Source organism: Cryptotermes secundus, unplaced genomic scaffold (genome assembly GCF_002891405.2).
Source record: "Cryptotermes secundus unplaced genomic scaffold, Csec_1.0 scaffold280, whole genome shotgun sequence".
Classification (NCBI taxonomy): Eukaryota; Metazoa; Arthropoda; class Insecta; order Blattodea; family Kalotermitidae; genus Cryptotermes; species Cryptotermes secundus.
This window is the reverse complement of record NW_019720566.1, coordinates 1544046-1566915: the sequence shown is the minus strand read 5'-3', so window position 1 is coordinate 1566915 and position 22870 is coordinate 1544046. Positions and strand designations below refer to the sequence as shown.

Sequence of the window (22870 nt, the reverse complement as noted above, 5' to 3'; positions counted from 1 at the left end):
ATTATCTCTGTGTTTCATTAAATGTATATGTATATATATAGTTGTATATTCTCACATACGCCTTCGCTTTCATGTGTGTACACAATATTTGTACTTAGTTTATAAAATTAATGCACATGCCTGTCCAAAATTTCACGTCGTAAACAATTTAAAGGATGTAATACACGTTAAGCCGGCCACAATTGTCTAGCGGTCTACGGCATGAACTGTCTTCGCTCGCTCGAACACTGGAATCGTGGGTTCAAATCCCACTCAAGGCATGAATGTATGTCTGCATTCTGTGTTTGTATTGTCCTGTGTAGGTAGCGGCCTTGCGTCGGGCTGATCCCCAGTCCAAGGAGTCCTACAGACTGGCTAAGATAAAGAAACTGAAGTGAAACAAAGCGTTTCACGGATGTGCTATCCTCCAAAATGGGAGCAACAGGAAGGAGAGAGAGAGAGAGAGAGAGAATAAGCGTTAAATACAAAATTCAAATTAATTAATTTGGTTCATGGGACTCGCCTATTGTTTAAGCCAATTTGCGTTCAAGGAATGAATTTTACAATAAACCAAATCATCTAATTTTTACCAACATAATAATTAAGAGAAAACTAATAAACACCATATATGAAACTGGGGAGTGGCCCAAGGACTTTACAGAAGTGACAATGAGTGCCTTAAAGAAAAAGACAAAAGCTACAAAACGCAACGACCATCGCACAATAAGCCTTATTTCACATACAGCAAAGATACTTAAAATAAGAATTGAAAGGAAAATAGAGGATATACTTGGAGAAGATCAATTTGGATTTAGAAGAGGGAAAGGAACCAGGGATGCAATTCGGATGATGAGAATTATGGCAGAACGAACTTTGGAGATAGATGAAGAACTGTTGCTTGCTTTATAGACTGGCAGAAGGCATTTGACCGTGTAAATTGGACCAAATTAATGCAGATCCTAAAGGAAACAGGTATCGATTGGCGTGAAAGAAGATTGATTAGTAAATTGTACATGGATCAGAAAGTTAGAGTGCGACTGGACAGAGGGGAGACAAGAAGCGTGAAGATTGGAAGAGGAGTTCGACAAGGATGCTGTTTATCGCCAATTTTGTTCAACTTGTATGCGAATGCCTTACCAAAGAAGCTCTGGATGGGCTTGGAGACTTCAGATTAGGAGGGCAAATTATTCAAACTGTGAAATATGTAGATGACCTTGTGTTAATGGCTAAGGAAGAAACTGTGCTACAGGGTATGATTGATAGACTAATCGAAATTGGAAGGTGCTATGGCATGGAAATGAATGTGGAAAAAACAAAAGTAATGAAAATTTCGAGACAACCAACCCCAGTCACAATAAATATAGACCAAAACAACTGGAGAATGTGAAATGTTTTAAATATTTCGGTAGCTTGTTAACACATGATGGAAGGTGTACTAGTGAAATTAAATCCAGGATTGCCATGGCAAAAGCTGCATTTAGCAAGAAGAAGAATCTTTTTACCAGCAAATTGGACTTAAATTTGAGAAAGAAACTAGTGAAATACTACGTTTGGAGCATCGCTTTGTATGGGGCTGAAACTTGGACACTTAGGGCAGTAGATCAGAAACACATGGAAAGCTTCGAAATGTGGTGTTGGAGAAGGATGGAGAATATCAGTTGGACCGATTACGTGAGAAATGAAGAAGTGTTAGTTAGAGTCAGTGAGCAGAGGAATGCCCTACATGAAATAAGAAAACGGAAGGCTAATTGGATTGGTCATATCTTACGCGGTAACTAAATTCTAAAAGAAGTTATTGAAAGAAAGATAGAGGGGCGGATAGAAGTGACAAGAAGACGAGGAAGAAGACGTAAGAGGATGCTGGATGACCTTGGGGACAGAAGAGGATATTCTCATTTGAAGGAGAAAGCTCTAGATCGCATCAAGTGGAGGAACTGTTTTGGAAGAGACTGTGGACCTGTCGTCTTGATAGATTACAGAGGAATGAATGAATAATTAAGAGTTATGTCTTCTGAGATGTAACGCCATATGGTCCGTTGAAAGTAAACGGACGTTTCGGAGGGACGTGTCTCCATCTTAAGAGTCAAGAAATCAACCAGGAAAGAAACTAGTGTGAAGCAAGCATCAAACAGAACGTCTTTTCTCTCCGAAACGTTGGTTTACTTTCAGTGACATTTGGTCTGCTGAAAGTAGACCGACGTTTCGGAGGAAAATGTCTCACACATCTTATAGTCGACGATTTAGCCAAGAAAAGAAACTAGTATGAACACGTATCAAGCAAAGCGACTTTTCCCTCCGAAACGTCAGTTTACTGTCGACGGAACACACGGCGTAATATCCCAGAAGATAGAAATTTCCATTATCACTGCTTTGAGAACCCAAATCCTACACAGATAATAATATTTCATGCTTGGTTCAGAGAACTTATTGTGAATTCAAATAGCTTCTTTTTAGTGTGCTCCACTTCATCACGCTGTTAGACGTCACTTCTTATTTAATTTTCTCCTGTCAATAATACTCACATATGGACCTGCAATCGATGCTACTGCCATTTACTGTAGGGTCTTTAAATTGCTTATGGTGATAACTGTTACAAAATACACAGATTTTATTCAGGTACTTCTGTTGCAGAAATACACATCGTTGCGACCGCATAATCGGCATGTAGCTTCCTGTCTGTTGTCGACAACTGAGGAACCACTGAAGGGTATAACACAGATTAATCTAGAAATTTCGTATGAAACATACTTTATGTAGTAACATGACGGTGCGAAACTTTGAAATTATACCCGAAAAATTAAACGCAGTCATAATCTGCGACAGGTAAATTTATCCCTGTGCTTAACTAATTAAGCACTTCACCATGAAGGCGTATGGGGTAGTGGATGTATAGATCCACACTTTCTTGACCTTGGTACTTACTGGAGATGAGTGGTCAGCTTAACTTCCCGGCCGCTTTACCCCCAGGGAAAGAACCTTCTGTACCCATTGGTTGGGTGGACCACAGAACCGGTCTGGACGCTGTGGAAAACGGAAATTTCTTGGCCTTACCGGGACTCGAACTCCGATCCCTCAGCCGTCCAGCCCGTCCCCAGTCTTCTGATTGAAATTATGCAGAGATTATAGAATGCAAAATTATGTATTGATTTATAATTTCACCTGACGTTAGCCTGAAGTAAGAAAGTTTTGAACAAATGTAGGCGCAAGTTATTCTTGGAATTGCTTGTTGGTATCCAGCCCATTGTTGGGATGATCTGTTTGAATCACTAGTGCCATTGTTAAAACAGGGACGTCCGAATTACGGGTGAGATTAAAGGGGAATCGTCCCTTTAAATCTCACTTCGCGGCAAAAGATATAACCAAACATTTGAGGTTATCACAGCAGCGACTTTGAAATGTACGGTCTTCTGGGCTGTTAACACACTGCATGTTCGCAGAAGTTCAGCTTTTCGGAGGGTCATATCTTATACATCTTCAGAGTCCTTGGTGAACTTCCGCCGAACTACACGACTTTACAATCCAGAAGACCGCACTCTTTAAACAGTTGTAGTTTATATAAAAAAGGCTACTACCGTGATATTTTGCGAACGAAATTCAAGGCCTCATCATACATAAGAATCTGCTGTTCCAGCCGCTCAGGCCAAGCCTGCCATGTATGCCATTGGCTTAAAAAACTTAATAAAAGAACAATTCCGTCAGCACAATGGCAACTAGTCATCTGAAGAAGGGAGTGGAACTTACTCCCGAAACATTGCATATATCAGGTACATCTCAGACACTGGAGAATTTTCAACATAATGGCGATAGAATGGCAGGAGCGTCAAGTCAAAAATGTGACATCCCCCCCCCAACATGTATTCCGTTTCCTTTACCCCAAAAGTTACTTAAGAAGACAATAAAAAACAATTAACTCAGTTAAATCAGTCAGTTTGGCATTTACTTTCCAGCGTTTCTACAACTTTCTACGTTACACTAACTTATTTGAAAACACTATTTTCAAATACAAAATGTGTCTATGAAATAATATAAACAAACTCCATGCCCTGTAGTCCGCAAGCGAACTATACCGACCGAGCGACCGCCGCTTGTCGGCGAAGTTAGTGCCAACTTTAGCGGATAGAGGGTGTCGCGTGGTCAGCGCAACGAATCCCCACGGCCGTTAAACTCGTTTTTCTACATTCAGGAATACATTGTCACCAAAATCGTCTCTTTCAGCTAATTACATCGCGAAATATAAAATAGACGAACGTAGGCCGTGCCATTGCTCAGGCGCCGGCTTTCCACCTCGGCAGCCCGGGTTCGAGCCCAGGTCAGGTTATATGGGATTTTTGGTGGGCAAAGTGGCAGTGTGGCAGGTTTTGTGCGAGTACTTCGGTTTCCCCTGCCAATTCTCATTCTACCGACTGTTCCGCACTCATAATCTATCATCCGGGCCTGGTACAATAGGCCAAACAGCGGCCGACCAAGTGAACTCAGTCTCACCCCACCCGAAGAAACGAAAGAAAAATGTGAACCTAACGCAGCTACAAGCGTTGAGACAGAAATTTAGATTGGAATGAAGGCCACTGAATGAAATTTGTAGCTGTTAGGGCGACCGCACACAAATTGCGTCAAGACAAGCATCAAGACATGAGACAAAAGACTCAGTCTTGCTTCATTCGTGATTGGTCAGCATCATGACTCAGACCGGTGTGCGGCGGTTTTCATAATCTCATTCGTTTCAGCTGTGCTCCTTTGTTTGCGTCATGTCGCAGACATCGTGTCTTGACTGTTACATATATTGACGCATGCCGGTGTGCGGCCTACCTTACGAGTTATACCCTTTACACGCCCTTGTAAGAGTTACGTGGTTATACTGTTATCTTTTTTTTTTCGGTTTGTTGGGGGTGGAGTCCAACTGGGTCCACTCGTCACGGCGGCCACTGATTGGCCTATTGTACCTGCCCCCGGTGATTATGATGATGGAGAATTTGGTGGAATGAAGATTGGCAGGGAAACCGAAGTACTAGGAGAAAACCCGCCCCAGCGCCACTTTGTCCACCACAAATCCCACTTGACCAGACCCCCGAATCGAACCCGGGCCGCCACTGTGGGAAGCCAGAGACTAACCGCTTGAGCTATGGTGCGGCCTACCGTTATCGTTACTGCACAGTACGAGATCGGCAGGGCACCGTTCCTCGGAAGATAGGCTGTTGTCTACATTTCCGTGGATCAGGAATGGATTAAAATCACTGGTCTGTTCTATCTGACACCATTTGACACCACGTTCTAGATATAATGGTAGGACGGACTGGATGTCTTGAGCAAGACTAACATTGCAGTGCTACGGCTGCCGTATGTATTAATGCCTTCCTACACACCAAGAACTGTGCATACATTCATATACATGTTTATGAACTTCCTGTTATGCCAGATTTCTCATGTGCTCAATGTAAATTGGTCTCAAAGCGTCCGTCAGTCTGGTGTATGTATGAGTAATTTGTGGCTTTTACTGGAGTTCGTTCTTTTAGGCCAGTGGTTCTCAGTTTTTGTGAGACCGCGGGTACTAGTCCGCGGCCCGGCGTTTGAGAAACACCGCTTTAGACCTCCGAGTTTCTGTAGTGACGGTGGAGATCTGCTGTCTTCTGGGGTGTGACACATTGTAGTCTGGTGGAACGTTATTAGCGTTATGGGGGTGTCTGCTGCCTCCATCTTCAGGATAGGCGATCACAGTTCATGGTACCATATCCTAGAATATAACATTCTTCATAGTCACCACCAGGAGAACCTAAAATCGCTTTCGTAGTGATATAAACTTCGGGTTCCATAACTGGGACAATATTTAATAGGGGAGTAACTGTCCTCTTAGGAAGACTTTTCTGTGCCTTGTAATTATGGGCAGACAGTCCGTCGAGACCCGCACATGTTGAAGGTATTGTGGTTTCCTTAAGCTTTCCAGGAAAATATCCGAAAAATGCCGTAAAATATACGACCGTTCTTCCTTTGATAACCGTTGTAACTGTATGTTTATAGTCGTCCTGTTACAGTTTTTGATGGCCGAGCATATTATGTCTGACCGACCAATGGGCCGCAATCCGAACTTGAAATTGATGGTGAAGTGCGCGAATGTGCTGCGGGCTCTCGTCAACGGAATAATGAACTTCCAGGAAGGCCGACAATTTCTTGACTAGCTGGGCAACTATTGACTTCTGATTAGAGTCTCGGTCGCTACCCCAGCCATCCTGACCAAGGTTTCCCGTGGTTTCCCTCAGCCCTTCCAGGCAAGCACCAGGGTTAGAGCACAACTGCTTCCTTTCACAAACAAAGAAACTCCGTGGCCTGTAGTCCGCAAGCGAACTATACCGACCCAGCGACCGCCGTTTGTCGGCGAAGTTAGCGCCAACTTTAGCGGATAGAGGGTGTCCCGTGGTCAGCCCAACGGATCTCCACGGCCGTTAATCTCGGTTTTCTAGACCGGAGCCGCTATTTCCCTGAAATAGCTCCTCAATTATCCTCACGAGGCTGAGTGGAACCCGTTCCAGACCCACTACTTCTCAGAAAATCTGATAGCGTCGGGAATCGAACTCTGACCTCTCGACCACAGAGGCGGTCTGCTTCCTTTCACAGTCTTTTCCAATTCAGTAGCCACTTCTCGTCCAGTCATTCAATTCTTGTAATCTTAGGTACTGATATCGTTGTTATATAGATCATAAATAAACACGTGTAGGTGGCTGTCACAGCGGTGGTTATGAAGAGCCCTATCTCCTGGGCTATAACTCCATGCAGTCTGTTTAAAATCAAGCGATGTTTCGGATGAACATGTTGCTTCCATCTTCTGGATCGAAGAATAAGCCAAGCTCAGCTCGTTAACTGCTTCTTGGTGATTTCTTGCTTGACTTGTTCTTCGACCCTGAAGATTGAGGCGAAATGTTCTTCCGAAACGTCGGTTGACTTTCAACGACTGCACTCCATTATATCCCAGAAGACAGACCTCTTCAACACAAATGTAATTATAAAGTCGCTGAAACATGACACCCCTTGTGTACATTTCAAATTAACTCTTGCTGCTCCCCAACAGAGGGACACTGGAAAGGATATTCAGAGTACTCAGCAAACTAATGTCCACCTTGAAGTTATAATTCAACTTGGGGCGGTCAAGAAGACTGTGTACATAAAATGAAGAAATAGTATATCCGTATGAAATGCCAATTTCACGTATAAAAATTCGAACTAAACATATTGTCACGTATAAGGGGTAGTGCCGGTCACGGTAGCCGAGCGGTCTAAGGCATGCACTGTCTTCGCTCGCTTGGAAACCGGGATCGTGGGTTCGAATCCCACTGAGGGTATGGATGTTTGTGTGCGTTCTTCTGTGTTTGTGTACATGTAGAGGCCTTGCGACGAGCTGATCACCCGCCCAACGAGTCCTACCGAATGTGTAAGATCTAGAAAAACCGAAGTGAACGGAGAAGTTCATGGAGGTAGGCCTGGGCCCACTGGGGCTNAAAAAAAAAAAAAAAAAGTAGTATGACTAATAATTGTGGGTTCTACTTTTGATGATTAGATTTATTTGGCGTCTCTATTACAATTGCACTTGATTATAACAGCTCATACATTGAACTCCTTCCTAACGACGCCTGTCTTGTAAATCTCTCACTGTTGTCTGGATCTTGAGCTGGTCTCTAGTCTCTCGAATTCTCTGTGTCTGGATCTCTCAATCTCGGATTGAACTGTCTTCATGCGGACCGAACACAGTTCACCAAGTGGAACAGCTGATTGTTCTCTGTTATTGTCCTTTGCCATGAAAACGTGTGACAATCTCCGGGCAACGCCTCGATTCATACCAGCGTACTCGTTGCAGCGGAAACGTGTTTCAGTTATCCGTTGTAACGAAAACTTTGTGTTCTCGTAGTCGTTGCTTATCAATGGACGTCTGGCTCTGCACTATTCCGGGTTTCGGGCGTCATGTCACAATATGTGTAGTTCGAATTTTTTGTATAACTCGATACGTTGTACAGTACTTATATTTATATTAATTCTGTCATTTTAATACTTATGTCCTAAAATTAAGTCGCATCTGACCTAATTCATTATTATTTTATTTACATATACATGATAAGACGTTTGAATCGTTTAATGTCTGTATTGAAACACACAAAACACTGTTAGATGCATGGTATTGTAGCCTGCAGGCAGTTAGTGACTCAGCATGTTGTGCGCAACATATTTCTGGATCACTGGAATCCTTCTGCTCTAGCCCAGTATCTATTTTAAGTGTGGAGAAACCTGTTGTTGGAGCGGAGAGGAAGATCTAAGTACACGTGAAGTCAGACCGTCATCTGTTGGCAGTGGAAAGACATGCAACAAATGCCGCAGCTGGCAAAGCAATTCATCTCCCAAACGAATCTGCGAACTTCATTCAAATGTCTTTCACAGGATTTGCAGTAGAATTGTTGGGTGGATTTCAGTATTGTTCATATCGGCCTGTTGCAATCCCCAAGAGCATAGTTTGAACTTCCATACGTTTCCCGAAAACAATGCATCGGACAAGATGTAGATTCATTACTTAAATGATAAATGTTTTTAGGATCTCAAACTTCAGTCTGGAACATTTTGTACATACCCCTCAGTTAATCAGCAAAAGAAGCGAGTTCCTGTGTATTATCAGTTAATCGCCTTAAGGTTCGGCCACACAGAGCGCTACGCTATGTTCGCTACGTACGCTGTGTACACTCTGCGACGCAGCTAACATAGGGAGCATAGCGTACGTATCGTACGGAGGTCTCTGTGGCCAGTCACATTGGCAATAAAGGGAGATATTTTTCCGTTCGTATAGCGAACATAGCGTACGTAGCGGTCTGTGTGGCCGAACCTTTAGTCAATTATAGGATGCGTGACTACCCATTGTAGTATCTCCTCTTTTCAGGATCTGTATCGAAGTATTAGTACAGTCCGATAATAGTACCATCGACCCTGTAAATTTTGTTAGGTGTGTGGCAACTTGTACATGCTTTACCAAGAGAACGGAACGGTTTTGTCTGAAGCGTTAACGATATTATTCAGCCTGAAATGTAACTTATCTCACCGCATTTAATTTCTTAAAGTCATTATGCAAATTATGACGATTCAGCATCGTTAAGTAAGTAAATTATAAACGTATAAGTAGACTGTGCCGTAGCCAAGGCCGTTAGTCTGTGGCTTCTCATCACGGCGGCCCAGGTTCACTTCACAGAATGACATTCAGGCAGGGTTTCTCCGAATTTTTCGGTTGCTCTTGCCAATGCTGATTCCATCAGATGCTGCACTGCTTTCATCTAATATCCGGAGCTGGTGCAATGGGTCATTTAACACCTTTTTACCAAATATAGAACTAAATGACTGTATTAATTAACTGGTTACTCGTTCGACATGAAGCAAGTTTTTTCGCAATCCACTATGTAATACCACCACTTCTGCATCATTCTTGAGAGAACTTTAATGAAATTACCTCTCCTTTCCCGAGGTTTTAGAGCTGGAGGAAGGATAACTTGTCCATAGCTCCCACCAAGAAATGTAAACATGAGTGAAAGCGAATTAGGCTAGGAAATCGCCCAGAACGTGTTTCGAAACTCTTGCATTCCCCTCTGTTGCACATCATTGAAGCCTTGAGATTTCCAGTAGGTCAGTCACATAACCAGTGGTCACCACTCTTGGAGCTGAACCCTTCTTGAGAAGCTACCAATTGTGCAGCTACTCAAGAATTTCCCAGCATTTTATGTAACCCGAAGGTTCATTACCGAGTTCACAAGAGTCCACCACTGGTCCCTATCCTGACGCAGATCAATCCAATCCATACCATCCCATCCTATCTCTCTAAGATCCATTTCAATATTGTCCACCCGCCTACTCCTTGCACTTACCAGTGGTCTCTTTCCTTCTGGGTTTCCCCCCAATATCCTATATGAATTCCTTTTCTCCTCCATTCGTGCTACATGCCCTGCTCACCTCATCCTCCTTGACTTGATCATTCTAATTATACTTGGAGAAGAGTAGAAGTTATGAATCTCCTCATTATGCAGTTTTCATAACCAGTGGTGGAGTAGTGAATATGTTGTGTCAAGAAAAGAAGCTAATTTCAATGTACAGCATTTTGTACCTTCCATGGATTGATGGATTGATGGTGGTTTGGTGGGTGAATGGATTGACCGATTTTGACAGACACTCAACGATGTCCACATAAGATGCTCTCCGTTCGCTGCTTTCATGCTCGATAGCTAAATTTCTAATCAACTCGGCAGCATCACAGTAACAGCATTAGGAATGGAATCAAACTGAAACCTGAAAATCGGACATTGGATTATTACTGAAATATACACATAGGCCTGTAGTCCTACTCGTAAAGGCAGCATTCAAAGCTCCGAAAGTTGGCTCTGTTTTAGGAACTGAATTCTGCATGTGACGGTTCGATTAAAGATGCCGTTACTATTACTACGGATGCAGTTGTAAACATCATGAAAACGTAATCAGTGAGATAAGTTCCCGTCTTTCATCGTTGTTATAGGCGACTCGTGATTTGCTTGGATGACGTAACCGAATCGGCAAGATTCACTTGACACGAGTCGCAGATGTCGTCGTAGGGCGAGAGCACACCAAGGAAACTGGCAACCGCAACGCAACTGCAACGTATTGTGGTATGTAGACCCTTGCTGGGCAACGGTCGCGAGATAAGCAAAGGTACAACAGCCGTTACTGAGTAACAAACATGTTCTCACGGCAACAATTGAGCTACAACAATGAGAAACGGTGGTTTCTGTGCAATCCGTGCCGAGATGTTATAAGCGGGACAAGTTGGGAGCTGCAGTTAGTCATTGAAGTGGAGGGAGTTAGTTTGTGAGTGAGTGAAATAGTCAGTTAACTCTGGGGCTCAGTTGCTCTGAACCTTTGTTGTGAGAAGTTGGTAGCTGAGGCCGGGGACAGTTCGTAAATACAGAGTAAGGGGAACGTCTGCCGTTGGAAGCCGTTACCGAGCAACGGCTAGGGAAGACTGATAAAATTTTGTGTGTGCTTTAGTTACAGTGATCTTCACAGTATGTAACTCAGTGTTACTGTCGTAGTTATTTGTAGTTACGTTCTGTGCGCGTTCAGTAAATCCGGTTACCAGTACAAACTCGTATATATTCACTCACACACGTGACAGTATTGTACAGATGTATTGGCTCGATGAAAAACACGGATTATTTTGTACAGTATGTGTAATTTACGAAGTGTTGAGTTAAAGTAACTTATCGGGAAACGTCACGCAAATATTTCGTCATATAAATGGGGCCAACGGAAGGTTTATAGACGGGAATGGTCTTTTAAGTTATGTGCAACATCTGATATTTTAGTAACACAAATAATTGAAGTTTGTGCTTTTAACTATGGAAGTACGTTAAGTAGGTATATATGAGATCAGTTTCGCAGATAAGTTAACACAAAGACATCTCTCTGTAGGGTTATACAATATGTAGAGTGCAAAGTCATCGGTTATCGGCGCTTTTTTGGTTGAAGAACCCTGTTTTGCATTTCTATAGCCTGTAGAACTCCAGTTCGCCGCCCTTCACTTGTTATCTGCATACAGTAACTGATCCGCCGTTACGAGTAACTGTTCATGTGGTTCTATTTCCAGTAATCTACCGCAGTGAACTTCAGTGATTATTATTGTTCCTCCTGTCTTTACCCTACTCTTCTCTGATGATTGTTTTTCTTTACCGGCCCCGGCAAAATGGAGCCTCGAGTGAAGGCGTAAATGGTCCGAAGTTTTGGTATAGTCTGTCTACTCCGCGGACCAGTATACGAGTACGTGTACGTTATATCTTGTATAGACATTCTTACGGAAGAAAAGTCTTGTGTAAGTACGAGCATGTTTGAAATTTCAGCTGCGCGTGCTACCGGAAGTATGTTGGAATTAGAACCTAGTGGCTTTCTAGTGATAATGTGACAACCTGTCCTGCTTCTCATAGAAGGAGGAGTATACATGGTCGATTTGTGGCATAACCACGGTGTTAACAGTATGGCGATCGCTATGACCTTTGTTTCATACAGAGTTTCGAAAAAAAAATGGCTGTATCCGTTCAAAAGTTATCATAAAGTTCGGAGTCGCGGCAGTTCTTGCAGAAAGATAACTTCAGTTTCCTAATATAAAATCAAACGGCATTTCTGGGGTTCTGAACTTTGTACGTCGTCTGGGATTCTAAAAAATACAGCATCTCGGAAACTGAGTCTGTTTCCGTCCTCATGTGAAGGGGGAGGAGACGCATATTCTGTTGGATCCTTTAAAAATTGCTAACCTCAATCACTGAACCAGTGAAGTACAATCCCAGCAATCCAGAATGTTATACACCATCGTCAGGACTCTTGAGAATCTATTTTTATAATTAGTATTGCCCCTCCCCCTCGAAGACGTATTTAAAAAGAAAGTGTGAAGAAAAGGCAGCGAAGGTGCAACTGCTTTCTATAAACTGCCCAAAATTAGACCGACTAAATTAGTTTGGGCAACACGAACAATGTTGTGGTAATATCTGTAACATGCCCTTACCCTCACTCGCGTGTACTGGATGATATTTTCGACCTGCTCGTGCCAAGTTCGTAAGTTCATACAGCGACCTCATTTTTGGATCTGTAATATAGTAAAGATGAAAATGGCGTGACCAGGGGGTGTCGCCGCTTGGAGAATGCAGATAGAGGTCTCTGGGGTCGACTTAACCGTCAGAGATGGGGACAATGAAGGTAATCATAACTACAACGTTGTTATCAGGTATGTCAAGGCGGTACTTTAGCGACAAGCGCTGCGTTTTGTTTAGTTTTCGCTGAATTGCTATAAAGTATGTAGTCTTCCCAGTATTCATATATTCGGAAATAAATAAACTGGTTCAGAAGGCTTTAACATGGTGGCAAAAGTAACACAAGGCAATTGTTAAGTATATTACCATTATAAACGCAAAAAATATGACACGTTAACGCAATTTTATATAAGTTTGTCTGTCACCCGCTTAAATTGGCTGGGAATGGGTAGAACAACAGGTGGCTAACATAGACTGTTTTCAGTCTAATGGCTCATAATAGCTGATGTTGATACCTCATCGTTAAAGAACTCAAACACAAGCTAATGGAATTGCCCTGGAAGCGAGGTGGATCGCAATGCAATTGCAACCCTGTCGGTAATTGAATTACCTCTGCTGTTTACTTCCATTCGGCAATTGAAAGAGAACAGGGGAGTCTGGTGTCACAGTCAAACTAAGGAGCCCAACTTGTGTTATGTCACGCGCCAATCGGAGTGGGGACAGACTCTTGTAGGATGTGCCATAGCTTAGGCGGTTAGTCGCCGTTTTCCCAGCCCGGAGGCCAGAGTTCGATTCCTTGCCAGGTTATGTGGGATTTATGGTGGGCAATGTCGCACTGGGACACGTTTTATCCGAGTACAAATTCTCATTTCACCAAGTACTCCATGTTCATTTATCCTCTATTACCGACGCTGTGTAGTGTCGACACAGAGAGCGTCCTTATATAACTAGCTTAAAGAAAAGAAAAAAGACGGACTTCGATGCAAATTTCGTGTTAGCTTGGTTAGGTATACATTCACAAGTGCCGACCGTGCCCCGAGTATGAATGTTTGTCTCGTAAAGGTAATGTGACCTTCAGAATTTTTGTTGTATTTTTACCGCTTGCCTGACTGGGATATAGGAACTTTAAGATTATAGAAGGCCAAGATTAGAACCGAATTGTAGTGTGTCAAGAAGAACCTGTATACGTATTTACATATTTTCTTTTTCTATTTGTAGTCTATTTTGTTGTTTCACAAAAGAGTTAGACTTGTAAAATCACTGTGTCCGTTGTCCGAATGCTGAATACTTAATACAGTTTACACATTTGTTGCCGCAGTTTGATTGCCTGATCCTGCGTTCCGGCATGTAGCTTAAATTACTGTTCCTATGGTATAAAACTGATATATTATACATTATTATTTTAGTTATACGTATCTCCGTAGTCTAGACGTAGTCATGACTCGTAGTACGCGGGTTCAAATACCCGGCGGAGGTCGTCGAATTTTTAAGGGCGGAAAAATTCAGGGAAAAAGTCCTCCGGGAGGGACTTTCAGCCGTGGGTCCCGTGTCGTAGCTTTACGGCATGTAAAAGAACCTCATATCTCCAAAGGAGGTCACTGAGCCAAATTACGGACGTTTCCCGCCCGACAGCAGTCTCTAATACCTCCGGTAGATGGGGGAAGCATTATAGATACCTCTCAGCTAGTAGAGCCGGTCTCGCTGGCTGGGCGGGACTGATGGTAAGTACCAGTACCGGTAGGATATAGAGACTGGTAGAAATCATAGAGGGAAGCACAATGGACCAATACAGGTCTAAGTGCATGGGGAAACCCACCCTCTCCAATAACTAGCTAGCTAACTAACTAACTAACTAACTAACTAACTAACTATACATATCTCTTACTATCTCTGCTAATTACTGGTCTCCTGAATTTGTTTCTAGGCCTCTCTCATGCTTTCTTACTTCAATCTTGCAGTTATATTTTCATATGTGTGTATATATTCCTATTTTATGCCATTTCTATTTATTCTTGCATCCTGATATCCTCCTGAATCCTTTTCCTGATTCGATAATCCTGAACATCTATTCCAAAATTACGTCCCTCCAAATATTTATTCTTTGACACCTTAATATCTGATTCCATTCTTCCTCTTTTGCTACATATGTCTTGTCTCGTATTCATACTTTCTCCCAGCTCCAATCAGTCTCCAAATTTCTATTTTGCACCGTACTGTTGCTCTCTCTAATGTACTGTACTTTCGCTGTACATAATGTTATATATCAGTCAATAAGTTCCTGGAATGGCCGCAACGCGTCATACGGGAATTTACTGCCAGTATGTTTCAGCAATGTTTTCGACAGCTATATCAACGTTGGCAGTCTTGCATAGCGGTCGACGGCAACTATTTTGAGGGCCGATATGGATCTGCATAAGTGTATGTGAATACATTGTAATATGATGAGATAAAACCACATTCCACGAACTTAATGACTCTACCACGTATATATACACACACAAAAAACAAACTGTATTCCGCAAGCGAATTATACCGACCGAGCGACCGCCGCTTGTCGACGAAGTTGGTGTCAATTTTTTGCGGATAGAGGGTGTCGCGTGGTTTGCGCAACGGATCCCCACGGCCGTTAATCTCGGTTTTCTAGACCGGAGCCGCTATATCCGTGATATATCTCCTCAGTTATCCTCACGCGGCTGAGTGGACCCAGTTCCAGACCTACTACTACTCAGAAAATCTGGTAACGCCGGGAATCGAACCCGGGACCTCTGGATATGTAGCCAGGAACTCTGACCACTAGACCACAAAGGCGGTCCATATATATAATTTTTCCCAGTTGCTCCTTAAACTGTTAACGTATCCAGCATTAGTGAAGTTCTCTCTGTCTGTTACGATACCCTATCGCGACTTTCATATTTCTCCTTTCTATATCAATGCATGTTTTTTAAGTGTATCCCTACGATTAAGTAGCCGATCACAGTGGCTGCACGGTTTAAGGCATGAAATGTCTTCTCCCGCTCAAACACGGGGATCGTGGGTTCGAATCCCACTTGAGGCATGGATGTCTGTGAGCGTTGATTCTGTGTTTGTGCTTTCCTGTGTGAAGGTAGCGGCCTTGCGACGGGCTGTTCCCTCGTCCAATGAACCCTACCGACTGTGTAAGAGATGAAGAAACTGAAAAAGCGGCCAAGGTCCAACAGAGGACTCTGGAGACATAGATGCGATTTGTTATTTAATCACTCCAACATAAAGGCGTATGGTGGAATGAAAGTACAGCTCTGCGCATTCTTGACCTCGCACTAGATGGAGATGAGTGCTTAGCTTTACACTTCGGTCATTATGTCCTTCCTCCTGCCCCCGTACACATTGACTAGGAGGCTGGGTGGGCTCTAGAGCCGGTCTGGACACTGCCTCGGTAATCCAGATCTTAGCCTGTCACTGTATCGACTGAGCTACGCCAGCTTCATTCAGTGCTTCTTAACTTATTCTTATCCAGATGTTCTTATCTTTATTCCTTCCAAGCTCAAAAATATCCCGTACACCAAACATTTCCAATTCCTCTTTAATCCTACTCACCCGATTCTTTCCTCTCCCCCTCTCCCCCCCCCTCTCAAAGTGCCTCTCCCAACCAAGCTGTCTCATCTCTTTCCCCAGATCGGAACCAACATTTCATTAGTCTCTCTGATATTTTCTCCTTCCGGTTTGTTCTCCCCAATTCCTTAACACAGGCACCATTTCTCAATGTTGGTGACACTGACATTACTCTTCTACAGAATCACTTCGCACTTTCTCTACTTCCGTCTTCTGTCAGCCCCAGGTTTCAATCCCTCTCATTATCTTTGATTCTAAAGTCCACGGTTAACTTGAAAGAAGACAGCTGTGATGCAATCGATACGTAATACAACAGTGTACATAGTCCAGTGCCGGGTCAGAGTTGACACTTTCGAGACGAGAAGATAAAACTCTAGTGTCAAGCTTATGGTGACGAAAGGTGGCATGAACATGGAAACTTGGTGTACAGGATTAGCAGTTCTTATATAGAAAGTAACATAACCATGGACCGTTCAGTATACGAGAGGAGGCGGAAATATTTGAATTAATCAGGAAGACAAGAAGTGTATGAAGAAGTGAAAGAAATTTTGGCCACGATAAATTTTCTCAATATTTTCCGATTTTTTTCTTTTTTTTTCCAATGGCTCTATCAGCCCATTCAGGGCCCGGATGCCTTCATGGCATAGTGCTTAATTAAGCACTAATTAAGCTGTATAGAAGACAGCTAACAACTACGCAACCACAAACTACCCTTCACCTACAACACAAAAGATTTCTTCATCAATAACTACAAATATGACTAGAAGTTTCCATATACTAGAGACATGCTGATCCCCTCAATAAATCTGCCTAAAACCAATAAGAATATAACAAGTAAAAAGTCATCCATAAACAACCCAATTTTTTTTTCTGTGGCGCTACAGCCCCAATTTTGGCCTAGGCCTACCTCCATGAAACTCTCCCTTTCACTTCGGTTTTTTTAGATCTTACACATACGGTAGGACTCCTTGGGCGAGTGATCAGCTCGTCGCAAGGCCTCTACCTGTAGACAAACACAGAAAAACGCACACAAACATCCATGCCCTGAGTGGGATTCAAACCCACGATCCCGGCTTCCGAGCGAGCGAAAACAGTGCATGCCTTAGACCGCTCGGCTACCGTGACCGGCAAACAACCCAATTACCTAACCACATTATATCTACCATTAAACAAGCAATCTACATCACAAAGCATATGTATATGCCCATTAAATCACACATAACCGAACCCTGGTCGTTAACCGCACTTTAATTATTTTAGCATTTGCCGTCACCGAATCATACAAAACCATGCGCTTAGCATATCTGACCCAATTACAGTTTACGAGATTTTAACATTGAAATTCAATGATCATGTAATTTATCTATGAATTACTTGATGATCTATACGATCGTAACATGTAATGATAAAAAAAACACATTAAAAATTAATATTTATCTTCTACTGTTTATTTAATTTTATTAATTTCATTAACAAATCTCTATGCAGGGTGCCACCTTATGCCTTGATTCTGTAACACAACAGGATTCAATAATCATTAGACCAGTCTTCTGCTATGGCTGCGAATCCTAGGTCTATACACACACATCTGAAATCCAAAAATTCCAGATAGTTTAAAATAGACGCTTAAGGATGGCTGGAAAATATCCCAGAACAACAGATATTAGTTTCCTGCATGCAGATTTCTTAAATATTTAAATTGGGTAGATGTCTCCAACTTCTAAGCATAAATACTTGTATGTATGGAAAGCGAACGTCCGCACCGAGATCATAAGGCAGCTAATGGTCCTAGTAATGTGTGTGTAAGAAACCATGAGATATACTTTTGCATTGAGATGAGAGATAGAGTACCCAAGAAGAGGAGAAAGAGGAGAAAAGACATAAAAAATAAACGAATAATGAAAAAGAGGCAAAAATAAATTCAGGAATTTAAAAGAGAACAGGCTTTACAATCATAGGTCTCTTAACGTACGTGATGTGATGTGACCTGTGGTCCGGTGGTCAGAGTTCCTGGCTACAGATCCAGAGGTCCGAGTTTGATTCCCTGCGCTACCAGATTTTCTGCTTCGAAGTTGATGATCACATTCAACTCAATTGAACTGACTCATCCCTCAGGCTGACTCAACTCGCGAATTCCGCACTATCTTATATAGGCGTTGTCATTCTATAGGCCTCTGGTGGCAGCGCGGGCTGTCCGATTCGAAAAAGTGCAGAAGCCGCCAGTGGCAAGCTAGTGAAGTCATGGAGCATCGAGAGGGAAGCGCTTGCTACTGGCATGTTACCTGCCACCTTCCCGCACCCAGTCCACAGGACACTACTCCCTCCTCAAAGCGGCTCGTCACGAGTGGCCCCTGTCCAGGTTTCCAGCTATAATCTTCGCCCTGGGATGACGCTGATCCTGAATATTAATCACGTCTTCTGTCTGAAAAATAACAGTGGAAGCTAATATATATTGTACCCAGTATTGTTGTCTCGTGGCAGTTGTAACAATTCCAACTAGACTATAGACAACTCTTGCTGTTTCTCTTCGTGCTTCAGAGATTTAAAGAACTGTAGTCCGAGGATCATGAATGAGCGTAGTCTCCATTGGTGAGCCCTAGTGATATTATGTGTGACAAAAACGCTTCCTTATTAAAACAAATATGAGTGTTCGAAGGGTTCATGGCCAAGCGGTGATAAACAATAATGTAACTCGAAGAACTAGTAAGACGTAATACTTTCGTACAGACTCAGTGCGGGAGGGGTGGAGGCCGATCACCTTTTAGCATTCACTCGCGCCGCTGTTTTCGAGAAACACCGCGGCCTCTCCCATCCTGTATGATTCTGGAATCTGAGGATACCGAGTTTTGCCGATTTCCTGCGCGAAGGTCCGGGAATGTATACAGGACGCAATAAAAATGTGTGGAATTAGCGAGTTCAGTCACTCTGCTGTTAGTAACGGCGTGTAGCGTTCGTATGTAATAATAAAATAGTGCGGCAAAAAGCCATAAGAGAGTACCGGGCCGGCAGCGACAAGACGAGAGCAAGAAGACAGTACATGGTGATCAGTTGCGTAGTAGTGAACTAAAACCAACTGACGTCAGTACCTTGAGTGACAAGCTGAAATATTACTCCAAAACAAGACAAACGTTAAAATACTTCTACAAGAAAATGATAAAGTATATAAGTAAGAGGTTTGTGTGACATACAGAAGTCTGTTCAACATTTTTAATTTGTTTTATTATATTTCAGCATCCTGTTACATTGGAGCACCATTTTTAATTTGTAACGTATTCCGTCTGTAATGCAACAAAGTCAATCCTTTCTTAAAAGACACCAAAATATATTTAATTCACTAAAAAGTGCTTGTTAAATATTTTAAAATGCACTTGATATATACATTCGTTGTTCTTGCTGCTACATGTTTCGGATGCACATGGGTTATCATCAGGCAACACTTTTTATTTTGGGAGATCACTGAACTGTACACTTCGTCTTTGTACTCTCAGCCACGTTGTTGTTTTTTTTTTTTTATTTTCTTTTAATGATATTTGCAATCTTTCAGCGGCTGTTTCATATAACATTGAAACATACACAATTGAAGTGAACGATACTAAAGGGGAACACCGAAATGGTGGAGGTGTAAGGCTGACAACCTTACTGCCATCTGTGAGCCGACTGTAGGGAAAATGTGGGAGCCTCAACGTCTCACAACCCTATGGGTCTCCACGGCCTGTTACAGGGATAGTTTTACCTTCTCTTACCTTTTTTATTATTACTATATTAATGATTGTTTTATTTATAACTATCAAAAAAGTTGACTGTGTTTGTTGCAGAGTGTACTGCAGCAAGCAACAAGTTTTGCCCAAGATGGTGACTTGTTGGCAAGTCTGCAGGATCAGCATGGAATGGCTGGTCAAATGCACCAACAGTTGGTCAGTGCATCCAGCACAAACAAAAAACAGGGTGTGTCAGGTGAAAGTTCTGATGCTGGACAGACTGCTGAGGACATCCAGATTGTGAGATTTGACAAGGACTTCCGGTATGCCTCTGACTCCTACAGATTCTAGTGTAAAAAGTTGATAGTTATTCAATTAGTCAAGAAATACCCTTTTGTTATGAACTGTTGGTTCAAGAGTCTGCCTTACATTTTTCCTTGTCAAATCCGTTCCAGTTGACAGGCTTACAATTATTTTTCTCTCGGCCCTTTCAACACTACTTTTCCTTCCCAGAGTAATGACAGTTCTAAATGTTCATCAAATCATGAAAAAGTTGAAATAGTTCTGTTCAGTGTGACTGGTTATGATTTTCTTATTTCAATTATTCATGCCCTTACATGTTTTGGTCTTCAGAGACCATCTTCAGAGGGACACCTTTTACATCAATACAGTTAGAAGCCACTATTACAGTACATGTTCTAAAAGTTAAAATATATACATACAATATAAACCATATACAATTGGCTGTAAGATCTAAAGTCTTCACATCTACAACACAGTGGGCCACAAACACATACAGGACAACATTAAAGAAGCCGCTTCTCAAGAACGACAAGGTTGCACACCTTCAGCCCCCGTCAAAAGAAATAATAAGAGGGACGACATGAACCAGCTTGTAGTTACTATAGGATTCTGACGATGGTGTATAACACACTGATATATTGGGTTTTTGGACTTTATCCATCGTCCTGGTTTTTAAGATAACAAATAAAAACACGACGTTTCAGAAACTGGATCTGTTTCCGTCCTCAGGTGAAGGAAAACACCTATTCTGTTGGGTCCGTTAGAAAGCGCTAGCCTCAATCACTGGACAAACCAGGACGATGGATAAAGTCCAAAAACCCAATATATCAATGAACCAGCTTGGTTTATGAATTCCAATAGAATCTTGACAAACTAACTATAAATATTTGAAAGTATTGGAACAGCCGCTGTTGTTATCTTAGCCAATGCAGTATAACATCAATTAGTCCTATAAGAGCCCAAAATATAAAAAATAACCAACATTTCTTGGGGTTATGTTTACTAGAAACTGTAACCACTCCATTATGCATTTGGTCCAGTTCACTCCTCTACTTGTTAGAGTACAACTCTTTCTAACTAAAACTAGTTATCACATACACAAATGTCCAATAAATGAAGATTTCGTTGGACGTGTAATGTACTTTTTAGTTGGTTATTTGACTTTGCTTTCAGTATTGAGACTATATAATGTTTGGTGGTAGGATGAATGAGAAATTAGAAAGGATTTGGAAGGAAGCAGCCATGGCCTAATCAAGATACTATCCTGGCATTTGCCTGGAGGGACTGAGTAAAACCATGAAGAACCTCAGTTAGGATAGCCGGCGTCCAACAGATTTAAACCGAGCACCTCCCAAATACAAGTCTAGATGGTTATCTCTAGACCCACATGTTCAGTTACGTATAGTATCAACGTATTTAATATTGTCAATTTTATTATCGTTCTTATTCTTGAGTAAATATGGTACATAATTTATGCATAAATGAAACATTATTACAAGAAAATTGAGGTGTTAGGTATTACAGGTTGGATAACCCTTGATAACTATATCTTGTCATTGTTTTATATTTGTGCCCACACCCTATATTTTCTGTTGTTTTATACTGATATTATATTTTTCAGATCAAAGCAATTAATAAAAGATGCCATTATGGATAATGATTTCTTGAAGAATCTCGACTCCAGCCAAGTACGGGAACTGGTGGATTCTATGTATCCATTAGAGTATGAAAAAGGCAGCTATGTAATCCGGGAAGGGGAGGCAGGTATGATGTTGGATATCTTAATACCTTCTCTTTTCTTCAGACTTCCTCTTTTTTCTCCAAAACCCTCTTCAGAGATTATATCACTGAATTATCAAGCAAATCTCATTTTGACTGTAATCTTGTTACCATTAACCCTACATTAGATTAAGCTAAACGCAAACTTTATCAAACATCTCAAAAGTTTATCATATAGAAAATGGTTTATGGTATGAAATAAAAACATCATTAAGATGTGACCTTTATTTAAACTTATTTTATATTCTGTATACTTAAGCACATATTGTCAAGTTGAAAAATATAAATTGCCAGGTAGTGGTCAGATTCCTGCAGAAATTACGTGTATTCAAGCAGGAGATTAAATATTATGGTCTGAGATCCATAAGCTCATTAATTCTATTTGGAATAAGGAAGAATTGCATGAATAGCGGAAGAAGTATATTATTGCACCACTTCATAAGAAGGGCAATAAAACTGACTACCAATTATAGTGAGATATCACCATTATCAACCTCATAGATATACTTGCCTCACAATTAACTCCATATATAGATGAAATTATTGGGGATCATCAGTGGGTTTCAACATAACAGATCAGCTACTGATCAGATCTTTTGCATTCATCAGATATTGGAGAAAAAAAATTGCAACACAATATTACAATACATCAAGAAAGCCTGTGATTCAGTTAGGAGGGAGTACTCGTGAAACTAGTTAGACTGATTAATATGTGTTTCTATCAAACATATAGTGATGTCTGTATAGATAAATATTTGTCTGATAATTTTCCTATCCTGAATGGTCTAGGACAGGCATGTCCAATGCGTTGATCGTGATCGACCAGTCGATCGCGGGACGATTTTTGATTGATCTCATAGGCCTATAAGGGAATTATATGTGAAAAGCATGTAATTTCACTTGTAATATAATATGATTATATTCAGATTAGTCATTCCTAGTTTTCTGTTCTTATGTAGCTTA

At 41.7% G+C, this 22870-nt stretch overlaps 1 protein-coding gene across 3 annotated transcripts in view; it reads left to right on the top strand.

Annotated features, from left to right (window-relative positions):
- The window catches only part of LOC111868652 (cGMP-dependent protein kinase, isozyme 1), a 167207-nt gene that overhangs the window by 122222 nt on the left and 22115 nt on the right, over window positions 1-22870 (top strand). For all 3 annotated transcript variants that reach the window (XM_023859523.2, XM_023859533.2, XM_023859515.2), the window contains 2 exons: window positions 19943-20148; window positions 21750-21892. In XM_023859523.2, the coding sequence (XP_023715291.1) occupies window positions 19943-20148; window positions 21750-21892 (349 nt within the window). The remainder of the gene's footprint in view (window positions 1-19942; window positions 20149-21749; window positions 21893-22870) is intronic.